This window comes from Protopterus annectens, chromosome 8.part0 (genome assembly GCF_019279795.1).
Source record: "Protopterus annectens isolate FY-2018-M chromosome 8.part0, PAN1.0, whole genome shotgun sequence".
Taxonomy (NCBI): Eukaryota; Metazoa; Chordata; order Ceratodontiformes; family Protopteridae; genus Protopterus; species Protopterus annectens.
Genome location: NC_056741.1, coordinates 1,816,740,853 through 1,816,760,373, shown reverse-complemented (window position 1 = coordinate 1,816,760,373; position 19,521 = coordinate 1,816,740,853). Strand labels below are relative to the sequence as shown.

The following is a 19,521-nucleotide window of genomic DNA, read 5'->3' as shown; positions in this document are numbered from 1 at the left end:
CGAGAAACAAGGGACATTGAGTATGAGAAAAGATTTAGAGAATAGAAAGCTACATGGTGGAGAAGAAGAAAAGGTAGGTTAGGATATGGACACCCAGCATCAATGGTAGGAAGACGAGTGGCACAGGACTGAGAATGAAGGTTGCAGAGATACGGGTGGCAACCAAAGTGAGAGTTAAGACCGTCATTGAAAAATATTATATCACAGATAGGGTGGCGTGGATCAGGAAAAAAAAGGAATATGTGGGTGGAAGAGTTGGTGTTGTATCATTCTACATAAGGAAATGTATCTATGGGATATAATAAAAGGCAAGGCATGGATGGGGCAGTTGAATAGAGCTACCTGCAAAATTCAGACAAATGTTGTCACTCTTCTGGTCAGGATAAAACAGACAAACTTCTGTGGGTTCTGTTCAAGCAGCTTTATTATGTACAAACACATCAGAACTGAGGCTTAGTAACTTTAAGTTAGGTAAACTTATAAACAAACTAGCTATCACACTCATATGTGCTCACTGTCTGGTTGTACTCTCAAAATGGGAGTGAAGCTAGCATGTGCTTGCTATTTATATGCACATGCTGTCTTAGAAACACTTCTAGAAGGTACTACACACACACACACACACACACACGCACACGCACACGCACACACACACACACACACACACACACACACATACACATACACATACAGACTATTCTACAAATGTGATCAACCACGAATGAACTGCAGTTAATGTCTATGAATATTTGCATGTTGATAAACTCTTCTAGTTCTCTTAATGTGTTTGCTTTTTTTCTTAGGATCTACAGAGAGTAGATAATCCTATGTAGACATATTTAGTGTTACATAATTCTAATAAAATTGATATTGTACTGCAGAATGGCAGAGCAACATTCTGTTTGAACCTTGTGCTCTGCTGGCCTAAATAAAATTATCACACATTGAAAGTGGTAGTCATGTATTATATAAGGAATAATACAGTGGCATCTATGTGGGCTATGTCTCTGCTACACTGACAGGAATTTTTCATTTTAAGACTGAAACATCAAGATGTCCTATTTGTTACTGCTGCTCTGATTTAGATATCTGGTGTATTTCAAATCTGATGTTTAGACCAGGATGCATAGTTTTTGATAAGTGTAGTACTTTTTCTAAACATGTATTGTTTTTATTTTTACAGATATGATGTGTGCACTGTGCCACTTGGTTTCTGGTCATATTAATGGACGGTGCAATGCCATTCAATTAATCCACAACGAGCTGAGTTACAAGAATCGAGTGACATACATGGTAATAAGTTCAGTTCACTGGGGCACATGTCCCTTGTTTTCAGCTAAGAGGAGGTTCAAACCAGTTTTAATCTGTGGTATCACACAGGAGTAATTGTCTGTCATTATACACAAGGCTAACATTGCAAATATGAACTATAAACCACAAAATAGTGTGCTGACCAAGCAACATAATATTCTTGTCATGGACTGTACTAGTTTCTATGGAGACCAAACTAGCAAAACAAATGTACAACATTCTACATGAAGCAGATAACTGCTGAATACAAATAGTTGAAAAAGTACAGTGAATCCAGAGTTCTCTTGCAGAAATGCAAACCCATTCACAGTGTTCACAGTGTTCACAGCCATGACTGTGTTTGCTTTCTCTGGAGGCAGCATAGGTACCCTGGTTCTTTTGCATAAATGAGGTTTCCAGGCATACCTTTCAATCTCTTAGCACAAGAAATCTGGACAAAGCCTAAAATAATGGGACAACGGCCCAAAATAGGGGAAAATTTTAAATATTGCACTTAAACTTATACATTTGCTAGAATAACAGGTTTTGTATTAGCTTGGATTTTCTGAAAGATGTGAAGTTAGAAACTCAAAAGAATGCCATTATTTAGTGGTTTAAATGCTTGCCAATTTGCCAGAAAACCATATGTGGAACAGCTCAAAAATGAGGCAAAAATCTTGGCATTCCATGAAAATTTGGACAGTTGAGAGGTATGTTTCCAGGAAGACTGGTGGTGGTGGGCTGCAGCCCTCTGTGTAGTGAAAATAAACAAGAGTTAAAGAACATAACTAAGAATCAGATCTTACTGTGGTTCACTTTTTATTTGTATGTTGGATGGCTTACATCACAGTCTAACTAGGTGCAGTAACTATCAAGTAGCCTGTAGTGTCTCTCCTGATTCTGTGTATTTATGTATTCACTCTTAGTTGACTTGATTAGTCCTACTAGACCAGTATCCTCTTTTCAGGGAAGAACTGAGGTGGTATTCATACTGAGTAGGGGAAATTTGGCCAGGGCACTGTGAAATGTCCTCTTCTCTTTGGAGGACTCTGTGTGAGGGCTGTTACCAGTGATCACTGAATCTAAGATGGAAGCTGTAAGTGGGGGTGAGATGGAGAAGGAGGGAATGGAAAGAGTCGTTCAGAAGGAAAAAGATGCTTTGGAGGTGAATATCATGGCAGGAGGTATTCTAGATGACTCTGTCTTACAAAACATGATAGGCTAAGTACAACTAGATGAATCAGAGGCCACATCATGGATTGCGGTACGTGGACAAAATGTTTGGCAATGAGGGGATGACAGAAAGCCAGAATGATGCTGTAAACAATGTCGTGGATAGGGAGGGTACACATGAGGTCAGTGGAGAAACTGTTTAGGGCGTGCTCTGTGTTGGGCTGCAGGAAGATGGAGCAGAGAGTCATAAACAGAGCAAGACTGACAGTAGTGCTTCTAGTGTAAAAACGTATGTAGCAGCCATTGCAGGTTCCAGTGAAAGACCACAGAAGGTAGAGGATCTACAGGCTCAGGGAAGAACAGACTAGTGCTACTGAGAAGTGGAGGAAAAGGCCTCTGGTGAGGGCGTAAACAAATTATAAACAACAAATAAACAAGTACTCTGTTTTAGACAGTGTTATGCCCTTAGGCTTCAGTTTGTCAGATATTAGGGTATTAATACATATGGGAACTGTTCCTTTCTGTGAAATAACTTTTTAGATGTTTGCATTAGCAGGAAAATGTGTTATTGAATGTGAAAGAAGTAATATAGCTCCTTGGAAAGACTGTGTTTCTCAAAATTTAAAAAGTAAAGGTAAAAAAATGTTACAATTTAGAATGACTGAGAGAAGAAAACTAATTAGAATTGTTTAAGCTTATATCAGGATGTGCATGATATTAAAAAGTTGTGAATAGCAGAAAAGTATGCATTGGGAGGTGGGAAGTTTATGTAACTTTAAAAACAGAGGATAAGTTGCAGCATGTATTAATTATAGATGGGAGAGAAGCAATTGTGTAAGTCAGATGCAATTAACCTTAACTGCCTCAGAAGCATAACTGCCATGTGATGAGCCTCAGAGTTGTGCAATAAAAACAGCCATGGACATTGCAATGCTTATCGTGTGATACAAGTTTGATACAGAGCAAAAATAAATAAATATAATAATAGAAGATTATCTTCAAAGTAGAAGGACAGAGCTACTATTGCTGTGGTTAGACTATATAGACTATAGGGGCAGTGACATAAGGGGATATTATGTGAGCAACTTTACTGCTGTTTTAGTGTTATTGTTGAAGTGGATGTGCTCATCATCTGAGTGCTGAGTGTTGGAGAAACTTTGTGATTGAGACTGACAATATGTTTACACAATGTTTTACACATTACAGAATGGTGTAACCTGTGATGGAGTCAGGGGGGCACAGGCCGTATGCATAAAGGGAGTTGACTGCCAACATGTGACTGCATACATATGCATAAATCTGCATACATTTCTGAAGAACACTGGGGGAGCTGCAAAAGTGGATACTAAACCAACTGTAGAATGTGTGTGGAATACATTGGCAGTTGCAAAAAATGTGGTAAGGCCAGACATGCCAATAAGATGGACTGTGGTGTGTTACATTTGAAACCTGCACTTTTGGTGGTGGTGGTGGTGGGGCTATATCCATTTCACAATAGACTACGACAAGGTACTTGTGGTGCACCTCAGGTATAGTACACATACTCTGAGATAGCTTCTAATGACCTCATTATCTTGTTGTGTTAAACACATGATAAGGTGGAGGTGTGGTGCACACAACAGTGGCCAGACCTTGGTGCTACCATAACTGTTTTGTGCTTGAATTTTATTTTAAAGGTATGGACATGCAACATGATGTCAGGTGCATAGGTACCACATGCTTTAGACTAATGCCAAAGAGGGATAGAGAGGGTAAAGGTGCAAACAGCAGTAGCCATCCACACCTATGGTGGAGGCCACACATAGGAGGGTGTAGGGCATGGTGCATGTACCACATGTACAGATGAACTCTCACCACATACAGTGCCTTATCAAACTATCCAGTACATTAAGAACAGTATGCTGTGATGGTAGCATACCTGTTTTGAGCTACAGGCAGCTAGGTAGCTACCCCATGGCAGTTACCCGTGAAGTTGGCCTGCTCCTCTGAGTAGGTCAGATAATTTACTCTTTGTGCTTATTTTGGACAGAAGGGTGGTGGGCTGTAATGTGGCTGCAGCAGATACTTGTGGTCAGTCATTGGCCATTTCTGTATGCTGACATTTACAGAGATGGCTCCCAAGGAGCAAAAGGCAGAGACCGATATTTTGCTGCAAGTCCTTTGTGAACATGTCCAGTGGAATCTCTTGACTAACAAAACGGGCATGACCTTCTACAAACATACACGTCTGGACCTCATTGTTGAGATAAGTGTTGCTGATGGCCATAATAAATCTGCACAAGTGTGTTATAGGTCCCTAACATGGTCCACCATGCCTGCAACAAGGTAACTGCCATTGCTCAGGTGGGGCTCTACCTACACAGAACACACACACACACACACACACACACACACACACACACACACACACACACACACACACACACACACACACACACACACACACACAGACAGACACACACACACACACACACACACACACACACACACACACACACACACACACACACACAAACAAGAAGAAGTTTCTGGCATCTTTACTAGAGTAGACTGCTCCCTCATGCATAGTGGGGGGCTGGACATTGGAGCAGAACTTCACCCACCACTGTGGATATCCATGGATGATGCCCCAGGGGAGGTATGACCTTATATATGGATCATGTAGTGCAACATGCCATAGTTATTACCTTTCAATGGATCATGTAGTTCAACATGCCATAGTTATTACCTTTCATATGTTGAATATGGTCATATCATCCCTAAAGGCCCTTTAGGGCACCAGCTGACATGAGATTCTGCACAAGGTATGTGGGCTTGCATTTTTTTCATGCTGTATTATTGTACAACTGCTGCAACACTGGGTGCTGAGACTGTCATTAAGGAGCACTGACACATTAGGGTAATTGTCTGTTTTCACAGGAAATTTGGTAAATGGATTCTCCAAAGTGGATGTGGGTATGCTTGATAGCAGGGAAATATCTGAGTCTAACAATGAGAGAAGCCAAAAGGTGACACAGTTAGCCACTAGTGCCACTTTATGGCAGAGGTACTGTGGTGGGCAAATTACCTACCCTTTCCTTTAAATACAACCATGTTGCCTGTGCAAACCCCCCCAAGATTTCCAGGGACCATTGTAGGATATGAATTGTCCAACAGAGCAGCACTGGGTGCCTCCTCATTGTCTGCATCCTGTAAAACTTAATACATTTAATATTATCTTCAAATATGTTATGATGTTTATAATCTTTTAGAAATGTTCTGTATCATTTTTTGCATTAACTCTGAAACCTTTCCACGTTAGCTGTGCCTGAAATTGGTTAGTTGTGATCAGGGTAATATCCTGGTAAGCAAATTTAAATAAACTTAAACAAATAAACAGTGGGTACTGGTGTCTTCACTGAGCATAGGGGCAGCATGTCAGTATTTGGGAATGGCTTGGGTACTGCTTTCCCCCATTCAAACTCAGTGTCTCCATGGCCATTACACAATGTATGTACTAGACAGTCAACCATTCACAGGCCAATGTCCCTGTGGCCACAACAGAGCTGATTGGTGTAGAACATGGGCTGCAAGATGATATCAGAGAGGGCCTTACATATGTAGGTAATATTTTGGCAGTTCACTAGAGACAGCCAACACCATTTATGTGACTGTTCATTTGCCTTCAGTGGGGAAACTCACTATGGGACAGCCAGGGTAAAGTAATAGTCACATAATGCTAAACTCACATGTGAGGTGTACATGATCGTGTTCATTAGGCACAGCCCACCATTCGTGTTGATGAAGCTCACCATTTGTGCCAGCTACTGACCATGACAGTGATATGCCTTGGAGGGGGACACCCCCATGGAAAGAGACATGTGCAGTCTTCACAGGTACCTACTGAGAGAGCCCTGGGCCTGTCACACATATACATGAACAGTGCAGTAGCATCTGCAGTGACTGTTTAGCAACATGCACACTGACCAACACCTTCCACAGTAGACACCACCTTCTCCATGTATAATCTTTCAAGCTCTGAATTGTCAAGCCATGTCACACACACACATGCACATCATTAGCCCCCTCCCCCACATTCAGTGCCCATTGACAACCCTTGTAACTTTGCCCCCCCCCCCATGAATATGATGATGATTGTGTCATGTCCTCAGTCCTTTGTTACCAGGGTAGTTGGGTCTGATGTAGTGCATGCCCAGTCCATGCACTACCGGGTGGGAGGGTGGCCTAATGGTTAAGGTGTTTGCCTTACAAACACAAGGTGCAGGGTTTGAGTCTCACAAGGGATAATTGGCTAGGATTAAAATGGCTCACAAGGGCAGTTAGCTTAGTACCAATCTATGAACCTATGAACCTATGAAACAGAGTAGCTGTAGTACTGCGTGCATGACTGTAACTATTTCTTATGTCTAATATTGGCCCATATTTGTGAACCGCTACATCTTAGCCAGTGCTGTGGCATACTACACCCACTGCCACCTCGCACAGTCATCCTCAACAGCAGGGGTCCTGCAGCAACTCTTTTACATGCCCCCTTCCCCACTTCTGGCTCTAGCACATCATTGACTCCAAGAACAATTCCCTGCATTTATATATCTATAGAGCATGATGCTGTGTAGCATTGTGCATGTGGCAGATATCTTGCTGCATGCTTCCATAGTTACTGCAGCACACCACTGGAGACATCTAAGCAAAGAAAACAGGCCTTTATTACCCCAAACACATGCATGACAATGGTGCAGGTCTGCAACACTGTGGGGTTGCATACATTGTCTGCCAAGGTCTGTGGATTCTTTGTGAGTATCTTGAGCCATGGCTCCAAAGCAAATCTGGCATTGCCAATAGAGATATCCCTGGAGGAAATCATCCAGTACAAATCACTGATCTAGTCATATGTGTACGAGGTGTGTAAATCATAGGCTATGCCTGGGTGGTGCACATATACGTCCTATAGTATATCACATGCATTGCAGATGACCAGACAGTTGATGGAGTGGAATTCATTACTGTTGATATACTGTTGTCCCCAAGTCACATTTGTTTTTTTTTTTTTTAACAATGTGGGTGCAGACAGAGGCACCAAGTACCTCCAGGAAATGAGATGTTTTATATTTTATAGAATGCCGACATGTTGATGTTTCTGTCTTCTTTGATACATGGAAACCAGATATGCTTACTGTAACCATGAGAATCATGCTTGGGATACTTCTATATCCTAAGCTGGTTTTGAGGTAGTATCCATGAGATGCATGCTTGAGATACTTCCACCATTTCCTAAGTTGGTTGTGAGGTAGTATCCATGAAACACGTGCTTGGAATACTTCCATATCCTAAGCTGGCTGTGAGGTAGTATCCACGAGATGCATGCTTGGGATACTTCCACCATTTCCTAAGTTGGTTGTGAGGTAGTATCCATGAGACACATGCTTGGAATACTTCCATATCCTAAGTTGGTTGTGAGGTAGTATCCACGAGATGCATGCTTGGGATACTTCCACCATTTCCTAAGTTGGTTGTGAGGTAGCATCCATGAGACACATGCTTGGAATACTTCCCTATCCTAAGTTGGTTGTGAGGTAGTATCCAAGCAATGCATGCTTTGGATACTTCCACCATTTCCTAAGTTGGTTGTGAGGAAGTATCCATGACACAATGCTTGGAATACTTCTATATCCTAAGTTGGTTGTGAGGTAGTATCCATGAGATGCATGCTTAGGATACTTCCATATCCTAAGTTAGTTGTGAGGTAGTATCCATGACACACTGTAGCAAGGAGTGTCACTACATTGCCCGCAGGAATCCACATTTCATGTATGCCACTTGCCAGACATGATGGCAGCACATGCATACCATTCTGTATGGTGCCTTTCTTCATGTGGCAGTGGTTAACTGTATTCCTGTGGTGGAGGTGAAGGAATGTAGACATGTTGGGATAATTTGGCACTGAAGAGGGTAACCATGAGCACCTTCACAGTTACTGTCTGAGAGGACAATCTCCATGTACATTTTAACTAATCCTGCTGCTACCCTGTATAATTTCAGTAGCAGTCAGAGCTCATTCTGCACTTTTTATACAATTCTGAATTACTCCACCATATATTTACCTTATTTTACATTTGCCGTTGGCCTCATCACAATGTTGCTCAGTTCTATCTCATTGGATGGTCATTTACATGACTACACCATTTCATAGTTTTGTGTTACCTTACTTACAATGTCCCTGTATTGGCCTTGCACTTGTGCTATTTGCTTCTGAATCCTCCCATTGCTTTACAAATACATAAACATTGAATTATTTTTCTATAGCATCCCCAAAATAGGAGGTAGCTGCAGAGCGTGCAGAATTGTGTTCTTCACTAACATTGTTTACTAAAGACTTTTCAGCCTGAAACGAAATAAGAACATAAAAAGTTCTATAGTGAAAGAGAGCTAAAAGTAGTGAAGCCCAGTTATATTTGTTAAAGTAAATGTTAAATATAGCCACTGCCAATCTTCATTTAAAACCATGAAGCATATTCAGTTTACTAAAAAATTGGTTTATATGAAAATTCAAAAGTGGAAAAAATAACATTATTTTCAGTTTGTGCATGTCAGCTAATTGATATCCATAAGCATGTCAGTTTCTGTAACTGAATACTGATAATACTTCAATAAACCAAATACAATTTTCTTGAAGTAAATTGGACTATCTGCTGCAGTCTATTAAAAGAAGGTTATTGCTGTGATTCAGAAATGCCTACCACTATACAGACACCTTATTTTGGAAGGCCCCTAACCACGGTAAACCTTTTTGGTTCCAATACAGTTTTCTCCCTGTGTATGCAAATTCAATAGTCTGAGTCTGGGGGCATGGCTAATGCTGCACCCTAGAAATGTTAACATAGCCCACTTTACCCAATACTGTGAGTCAAAGAATCATGACTTGCCTAAAGGTCTGTGGATTTAGTGCACACTACTATTTTGATGGCTTTCACTCAGAGTTGTTGGAAAAACTGCTGCTGTCACAGCATATCAGACTCCATTCAGGCTGCCCTTATTAATATAAGATCTAGGCTGAAAAATCAGCATCCACCCAAGGCACACTAATGGCCTTTGACAGAGCAGCATGAAATTTCTTGTGGGAGGCTGAGTCAAAGGTTTGAAGAAGTTAGGGTGTACACTGCAGCATCAAATGGATTTATTTTTTCAAGTTTCAGCATAACCCATTTGTAAAACTTGAAGTGCTTTGATTGTTTTTGATTACTGAATCAGGTTTGACTGACACAACCTGCTTTCTGCAAATTTATACAGGCACTTACTTATCCTAGATTTTGTTGTTTTTCAATAAACCAGTAGTTTTCTCTTCTCTTTCCAGCTATTCCGCAATTTCCTGTACTACAGGGATTAGACTTTTGTGATCATAGTTTCTTGGTTCAGTCCTCAATCCCTCCTTGTAAAGTGATGCTACCATGACCTCCCACCTGCTCTTCTCATGCCATTCCTTTGCATGGACAGTTATTTTAATGTCCCAGCTGAACCACATTGGCCTCTCTTTTTTTTTCAACCGCCTTTCCTTAGCTCTTCATATGTTTCTTTTTATCATTACCCACAGACTGTTTTCTGTATTTATCTCCACTTTTCCATTTCAGTTTTTAAAAGTTTCAGTAGCTTAACATCCTCAGCCTTTCTGCAGAGCCGTTTAGAAGATTGAAAGATGAAAATATTAACTTTTAGATTATCGAACATACCTCTCAACCTGGAAACATCGAAAATCTGGACAAAGGCCCAAGAAAAGTAGGTACAACTGGCCAAAAATCGGGGTTATGATTAACACAATATTTGCATAAATTATCATGCAAGCCCACCTACTCCAATGGATTTGTGGGATACCAGCATGAAGTCACTAAATAATAATAAATAATAACAAACATTTGAATTTCAGACGTCAAATCCCTCAGAAAAAAATATAATACAAAACCTGTTATTCTAGCAACTATCTGAGTTTAAAAGAGCAGTATTTAATTCTGTCTCAATTTTTGGGCCTTTGTCCCACCATTATGTTTGTCTTTGTCCCGAGTTTTGCTCTGAAAGATTGAGAGGTATGGTTGGGATGCAGATCAACGTTGCAACTCAAAAACAACAGAGTTTCCCTTTCAAAATACAGTTCTTTCAAACAATCTAAACTGATGAAAGTCAGCACATCATTTTAATAACTTGTTAACCAGGGTAGTATCCCAATCATCATTCTCAAAGGACCTTTACAGGTACCTCCATTTATTGGAAGGTCATTGCTTTGGTACTGGTGTGATCTTGCATTTAAAAAAAATTCTAAACCATTTTTTCCACATATTAAGGATGCAACATTACTAATTAAATATAATATATGGAATGTTTAACAAGCATACAATTACAAGCAGCAGTATCTGACAAAAAGGGTATAATAAAAGGCATGAGATGTAAAGCTCCAGCAACATACGTTATAATGGCCACAACATTGCTCAATCTCAAATTAGGTTGCAAGGAGAGTTTGCCTTACTTTGTCAACTAAGGTATCATCAGATGTAAACTTCTTTCTCCATCTCCCAATCCCACCCAAAAGCTGTCAACTTTCCATCTTCAAAATGTGGAAAACTCGTCTAGCAAGCTGACTGCAAGGTTAATAGATATCCATTTAAAACTTTAACAGTGACATGTTAATGACTGCCTATCTGAAACATGGAATTTTTAAAACTCAGAATAAGGAACATTTCTCTTAATGCAGTACTGTTGTGAGATACGTCAAGAACTCTACATTGAAAAAAAAAAGAAACAGATCCATCAGGCCAGGATAACAAATTTTGTTCACACCCAAAAGGTCTGAGACAGCTATGACCCATTGCTGTTTCTTGATCCGTTGATTCTGTCTCCATTTCTTAACCAAGCAAATGTTTTAAAAAACATGTGACACTCACAAAGCAGACATTTTTTTTAACTAGATGCAGGCTGCTGAAGAACACCTGGCTTCCGCTGAGTAGGTTACTGTAGCGACCACCAGGCACTACTTGTTTGTATAGTTTACCTTTTTGAATAGCACAGAGACAAGTTAAATCCAATGGGATGTTTCATTATTGTGTTCCCTCCTCAGAAACATATCTTAGATAGCTAAAATCAGAATTCCTGAACAGTAAAACTCTGACCCTAATTCTTACTAAGCCTAACCACAAATATAATCTCATAGCGCTCAACTTCTCTGCCCAAAAATAATTAGACAAAGGTCTCAAACAAGAGACATTTTAAACATTACCCTGATCCACTTCCACTTAAAACAGTTACTATGCATTTCTGAACTCTAATATTTAGTATGGAGTAACAGAACTGTAATGCCGGTTTGGTTCACCAGCTACTGAAGAGTATTGTACAATTATTGTGGATCTCGTTGATGTAAATGACAATGTCCCTGACATGATTATAAATTATTTGGCCAACCCAGTCCAAGAAGATGCGGTCCCAGAGACAGTAGTTTTAATTAGAATTAGGGATTGTGATTTGCGATACATGTGAAAATGTGTAAATCCACCTACAGGTAGCCTCTCATATTCCATTCAAGATTTTACCATCCATTGAGAATCATTAAATTGGTAACAAAAGAATTACTAGATCTCAAAACCATAGAACTACAATATTACAATAAAGGCTACTGATCTCTCCCTCATTATCCACAGAACGAGTGTTTTTTATTGATGTGAATGACAATTCACCCATTTTTTCATAGGTGTCCTTACCACCTACATACAAGAAAATAACCATCCTGGACTTCTCCTTTATTCAGTGATAGTAGCTTCTGACCTTATGGTGGTAAAAACATCAAGTTGTTTCATTCAGTCCAGGACCAGAAAATTCAAAATATGCCCATTGCTTCATATTTTTATATCAGTCTAGAAAATGGCTGTCTGTACAGTGCTCGGGCTTTTGACTATGACTTGGATGTACAAATTTTTTAAATACAGGATGATGACAAGGGCATTCCATTGCTGAGAAGAAATGTGACGGTCAGTGTCTTCATTCTAGACCAAAGCAATAACACTCCTAAAATTATTTATCTTAAGCCTGTGCCTGGATGCATGGTCCAAATGATATCATGCTCAGCATCAGATTGTGGCCATAATGCCTGGTTGTTATTGTTGGCTTACTGCAATTTCAGTGATCTACCTGAAAATTAAACAAATGTTTTGAGGAAAAGTGTAAACATATGAGGCAAAACCAGGGACCTACCTCATTTTAAAACTTCTTGTATATAATTATTTATCTCTACCTATGTAAAAAATCAGGAATTGAAGGGACCAATCAGAAATTCATGGCTCCCCATTATTTTGCCCTCAAAACTGTTAAATACCGAGGTATAGTATTGAATGCAAAATGTTGAATATTCAGAAGGTTGACAAATGCTGGTAGCTCATTTCTGAGATTGCAGTACAGCTTCAAGTGGGGTTTGCCCTTTCCTTGTTGTAGTGCAATTACAGAATTGGTATATATACTTAGGTGAGGATGTGGGGGTACACAGAAAGAAAGAATGGTTTATGCATTTTAGCTAGGTTTCAATAGAGTGAGTGTTTGATGCTGTGGGTTTGATGTTTTGTATGATTACTACTTGTGTAGTCGACTTTTTGCCATACACCCCCTTTCTGTAGTCCAGTGCATTTGTTTTATTTGTTTCTGCTCAGAGATTCCTAGGTTCCTAATAAGGATATTGACAAGGAAACCATCAAGAAAATCAGCCAGGCATTGGGAGACTAATAAAGCCCCTATTGGATTTTCCGACATGTCCTAGGTGAAAATTTGTGATTCCCATCCAGTTAACCAGAATTAAAATGTTGTTGTGGAAGTATTCTGCTTGATTTGTGAGGGCTACTTATTCCACAAATGAGGAGTATGTTGGCTTAGATCTTTTTTGCTTTATATGGTGTTTCTTTGACATGGTAGTATAGGTTTAGGTCCACTATAGCTGGTGCCTGCTTTACCAATGGTTCTCTTTAAGTGAAGGAGTCCATCAAGTGCTGGGTCATTTATAGCCCAGAAAGCTAAGTATACATCACCCCTCAGGAGCATACCTCTCAGCCTTGAAAATAGGAACAGAAGCCCTTGAAAAATAGGAACACCAGCTAAAAATCTAGGCATTTGATTAACATAAAATTTGAAAACCAAATAACACAACTCCTACCACTTCAGTAAGAATGTTGTGCACTCAGAAATGTTAGAAAAAAAACAGTATCAAAATTGATGGAAAATGTAAGCATATTATTAGAGACATTGTAAAACCTGTGGATTTTGTTGAACAATATCACAAAATTCTAACACATAAGATCATTTATTTTTGCTTCATAAAATGGGAATTGTAAAATGTGCGCCCCCTTTCTTTAAGTTATTATTGCTATTAGTATGTTGGATATATAATGTGGTTTTTATGTGCACTAGATATCTTCAAAAATTACATGTGATGCAGGGAAATCAGACAATTATTTGAAGGGGTAAATCAAGCCTGACAATAGAAACACACCTCCAAAAATAGGGACAGCCTAAATCAGGCCTGAAAATTGGAACGTTCTTCCAAAATAGGAACAGTTGAGATGTCTGCTCAAACATCTATATGACACTGATCAGAAGGACAGGGCTTTTGGTCTGTCAGAGTAGACAGGGGTACTGAGGCCTGAGATCTTTTTGGTGAGGAGACATTGAGGTCTGTCAAGTTGGTTTAAGTGCTTAACAAGGAACTAAAGTTCGATCTTTATGCATTTGAAGTATTAAACCTTTGAGGTTATAATATAGACTCATTGATTTGTGAGGCAATACTCACGCTTTGGGTATTAGTTGCTGGTTCTGGAGTTGTAGCTTTACCTGGGTGGAGGAGTGAGTTAATTGCTTGCAAGAACTTTTTGGGATTGTTTTCACATTTGTTTTGCATAGTTGTATAATATGTTTTTATGTCTAGTTTGAGTTGATTTTTTGTTTGATTGTGGAGCTGCTGGTATGCTAGCAGAGTTTTATTTTCTTTTGTTTTTTGGTATTGATACCAGGTTTTGTCCCTTAGTTTTTGAAGTTTAATGGTTTCTTTTGATATCCAGGACAATCTCTTATTTTTAACACATGTACAAGTTGATGCTAAGCTATTTAGAATAGCTAGAAATGTGTCATTGAAGTATGTTACAGCCTGGTCAAGTTGGAGAGGATGGAGTGGTGTCCAGTTGCATTTATTGAGTATGTTTATGGATGATTCATTGGAGAAGTTTTTGGTATTTCGTATGACTTTGTAAACTATGGTTCTGGGTGAGTTGAGCTGATGACAGATTAAGTAGGTAGGTCTATGGTTACTTAAATTATTTGGAAGGCATCCATAGAGATAGTTGTGGGTGGTACTGTTGATAAGGGATCAGTTTAAGATAGATTCCTTTTTGCTATGTTTATCTATTTATGTGGGAAACTGGATTGTTTGGGAGAAACCATGTAGATTTATGAAGGTAGAGGGATTATCACCAGTGCAAATGTTCCCAGTCTAAGTTGAAGTCATCTGTAATAATGGTTTCATGGGTGTGGGTGGAGGCTATCCAGGCTATGAGTTCCTCAATGGCAGTGGAAGTATTCTTGGGAGGTATGTAAGTGGCTATGGTAATATTTTTCTTTGAGCTGATTCTGAGTCGTGTTACTAGAACTTCAAAGTTGTTATCATAAGGGTATTTGATGGGTAGGTAGAGTATGCTTAAGTTATCTTTGTAGAAGATTGCAACCATGCCACCCTTCTTCCTGATCTTGTCTAACCTGTGTATGCTATAACCTTGTGGGAGTACGTCTGGGTCTCTTATATGGAGTTTTAACCAAGTTTCTGTTGCTATAAGAATATCTGGTGAGTATTGTGCAATGACTGCATGAAAGTCTGTGATCTTATTAACTAGGCTTCTAAGGTTCATGTTAAGAATGAGAAGGTCTGTAGTTTTAATATGAGGAAGGGGCAGAATGGTAGCCATACTGGAATGTTGTGCAGTATGTGGCCCAGGATCAGGGTGTATATCACCACTACGGAGAATCTGTGGTAATACACATGCATGTCTGTGTGACAATTTGAAGAGTATGTGAAGCTGTTTGCTGATGTGGTTAGTGGTATTACTGAGAACTACATGCTTGAAGTGGAAGTATGCAATATGTGTGTGATTGTAGAGTTGGGAGGAGATGACAAGGCAGGAGAGTGAGGAGTGTATGGTATTAGTACAATATAGTGTGGGGCTATGGACATGTATCTGTAGGTGACTGTAGAATGTTAGATAGTATGCAGATAGCAGTAGGGTATAGAGTGTGGACAGGAGAAAGAGCATGGTGTGTATTCTTTTTAAAAAGTAGGTTACCTGGGTGCTGTGGTGAAGATATAAGGAAAGAGGGGTGAAGGTGTAGAGTGGTGGGAGTAGCGTGATTAAGGACTGTTGCAATTAAGTTGTGTGAGGAGAGGGAGGAGTGTTACAAATAGTGTGATTGGTTAACTGAGTTATGACTGGCAGATGGAGGCTGATTCTTGATTGGGGGATGTTAGGGGAGTGGTTAGCATTAGTATAAGTCTAGGTGACACAGGGGTGTGTGGGAATGGGGGTAGGGTAGGGGAGCAGAGTGAGCCTGAGCATAGCAAGGGCGAACGGAGTGGGCTGGCACCCCCTCACAGAAGAGTGCAAAGAAAAACAATCAGTATGAGAAGTAGAAGCTTTGGAGCTATAAGGTAAGTGAAAGCAAAGAAGAGGTAGAGGCAGAAAGGTAGGAGTGTAAGCAGATAGTTGCAGACACACTATATTTATGGCCTTGGTGTGTAAGTAAAACAAAGGAAGGCAAATCTATTTGGGGACAAAATACACCAAGTAAATGGTACTAGCCTTACTTTACAGGAATTCTAATGGGGAGGCAGATTTAGTTGAGACAAGAAACAGCAAGTATATTATTAGTTGTGCCACTTAGTGGCAAGGGACCAAGTTATAGTCGTGGGGTGGGGGTGGGGAGCCCTTGCAGGTGTGCATGCCGGCCAAAGCAATGTTTAAAAATAACTAGTAAAAGTAATAAATATGCTATAAAAAGAAATGTAAACAACCAGTCATAATGTTTAAAACATAACTATTAAGAACCAATTTTGCTAATAAGAAGAAACTGCAAACATCCAGTCACCTATGCAGACTTGTCTGGTGGGTATCCTTAAGAGGTGTTACTCTTGGCTTGCAATAACTGTAGCATAGCAGTGGTTCTATTTGCCAATGTTGTAGTTGCTGTGGGGGGACTCGAGCTGTGCTGATACAGGCAGACCAAGTGTGCTATGCAGACTTGTCTGGTGGGGATCCTTAAAGGGATAGTGTCAAGATTCTCTGCTTGTCTGATTGTTTTGATTAGGATGGTAGGTCATGTGATCTTTTTGTTTACATTCAGGCAGCTTTTAGTCTTAGAGCTCAGGTTTCAGTACTTTGGGGGAAGGGTAACTAACACTTCAGGAAATGGCAACAGTTTCCTCTGTGTGCTGCTTTTATCTGCAGCCCATGCTGATAGGAAAGCTTTAGCAGTCTTTGAAATCTAGTGAAACAGTGCTTATTTGAGCTACTTTTTTTTTCAGGCAGACGCAGCAGTGGACTTTCATAAATATTTTCTGCAACATAGTTTCTTTGTTGTTTTGATGTAATGATGATGGAAACAGATGCATCGGATGTGTTTTATTATATTGTCTGGAGCAGTGCTGTGCATTTGCTAAGGTAACTGCTCACTGAGGTGCTTTTTACAAACATGTCTCTTTCAGTTTGTTGCGGGAAAATGGCACAATAATTATGGGATCTGTCCAAAGGTGAATAGTACAGGAAGCATTACTACTTATGGAGGGAGAATAATCAGAATGTGTCAGGAAAAGGAACAGAAAGTACAGCGCTTTCAACTGGGATAATCTGTTGTAGATGTCACAGCAATAAGAAAAACAGTCTACAAGTTGTTGTTTGTCTTTCGGCTTTTCCCGGTTAGGGGTCTTCACAGCAGAACTCCCGTTCACTAATAATTGGCAGTAGATTTTCATGAACACCGAGGTGCCAGCTCGACGTCCAACCTTCAACAAAGGCACGCCCACTTACTCATGTCTTTCAAATGCCACCCAATCGCGGGGAGGACATGCAGATTCCACACAGAAGGCACTCCTCGCACTCCAGCCGAGAATCGAACGGGAGAACCTCTTGCTGTGAGGCAACAACGCTACCGCTGCACTAAGTAATGAACCAAAAACAGCCAGAAGAGCTGATTCAAATGTAGACAGAATTAACTTTCCCGTATAAAGTACAGATCCCAAAAAAGTGTCACCTTTTACTGGTCAGCCTTATACGCAAATTACTTCTTTGTAGAGCAACTTGAGTAAGGTCTGCAGTAGAAGCTTAGGAAACAATCATCTCAGAACCAGAGTCATGTGCTTGTGATGAAAACATGGGAGAAGCCCTGTCCTTGTCATTATCAGAATCCTCTGACAAAACATCCTCACAATTTCAAAGGCTGCAGGCTAAGTCATTCATTTTTATTAACATACCCACTGTCTTTAAAAGAAATAGGTTTAACCTTTTCTTTTTTTTCTAGGGACAACCCTAGGAGGAGACCAACTAAATGGACATTTCAAACCAGAAAACAGATCTCTTAACCTGGCCACCCTGGAAAAAACCTCCAGGAGAAACATCCATGCAAAGTTGATGGTTCTCCCATATCCAGTATGGACACTGAAATTGTCACAAAAGGTATGCCTAAACCCTGGTCCATGGTGCCAAAAAGAACTATGCTAAAAGGTCCTGGTGAAACTAGTCTATGGCCACTGAGGAGTCACCCAACAATGCCCGAGGAGCAGACTGAGTCTACAGTGCAGGCAAGGGCTCTTTATTTATTTATTTTTTTGTTTTAGATACATGAGGAGGAAGAACCATAGGACCAGAAAGTGTATCCATATTCCTGCCAAAGGAGAAGCCTGTCATAGCATGATGTAACAGCTTGTTGAACAGACATGAATTTGTATACAGGGGTTGAGCCATGGTTTTGGCAACTGTATGCCAGTTTTCAGAAGGTTTCCACCCCATCAAAGAAAGTGTGAACCTGGCAAAAAAAAATAATTGTGTAGATAAGTAAGTAGATGAATAAGTAAACAAAAATATTTACACACCCAAGCATTCTGAAAGGAAAGAAAAAATAAAACTAAGGTCATATTTCAAAACAGTTGCTTTCAATATAAATCTGCCTTGATGCTGTAAGGCTTGTTCTCATTTTAAGTGAATTATTTTGGTCTAAGGCCTATCTATAAACAGGCTTACACCAGGGGCCAGATTCCAATTGTCATCTCGCTAAACTGGAAGTCAGTATTCTGGGATTCCGCTAATGTGAAGTAGATCTGTATATTAATATGTGTGTGTGTGTGTGTGTGTGTGTGTGTGTGTGTGTGTGTGTGTGTGTGACTATAAACCATTATAAATTTACTTATTTAAAAAAAAAAGTCAAATTCCAGCACCTGCACAGTATAATTGTAAAACTGTATGCAGTGACATGCATGCCATTTATCTGGATGTGTGTGTCTGTGTGTGTGTGTGTGTGTGTGTGTGTGTGTGTGTGTGTGTGTAGATATATAGGTTTATAGATGATTACTAGGCTAATTGCACAAGAGCCATTACAAGCCAAGCAAATAATACCCAAGATGTGGCAGTATTATATCTTAATTTACCAGATGTGGGATGGGGTGGTATTAGGGTGGTGGGTCTTTGGGTGTTAGAGCCCTGAGTCATTTTCAGACTGCCTCGAGTACCTCGGGAGTGAATTTATAGTTCCCCATCCATTTATCCAAATTATTTTTCAAGAGAGTGAAGAACGGGCTTGGTTTTACAAAGGTGAGAAGTCTATATCGTATACGAGATAGCCTTTGGGATATGAATCTCTCTCTCCAAAAAGTTCTGTTAGAGACCCAAATAAGGTTCATGTCAATGGAATGTACAACCCTTGTATAATTTTCTTGCAAATATATAACATTTTCATAAGGGCTGGATCAGAGAATGCCTTGTAAGTCAGGCATAAGTCACCTCTCAATAA

General features: G+C 39.9%; 1 protein-coding gene across 2 annotated transcripts in view; it reads left to right on the top strand.

Annotated features, from left to right (window-relative positions):
• Nucleotides 1-19,521, top strand: part of IL34 (interleukin 34) — an 825,440-nt gene that overhangs the window by 582,303 nt on the left and 223,616 nt on the right. For both annotated transcript variants that reach the window (XM_044081308.1, XM_044081309.1), the window contains one exon: nt 1,184-1,293. In XM_044081308.1, the coding sequence (XP_043937243.1) occupies nt 1,184-1,293 (110 nt within the window). The remainder of the gene's footprint in view (nt 1-1,183; nt 1,294-19,521) is intronic.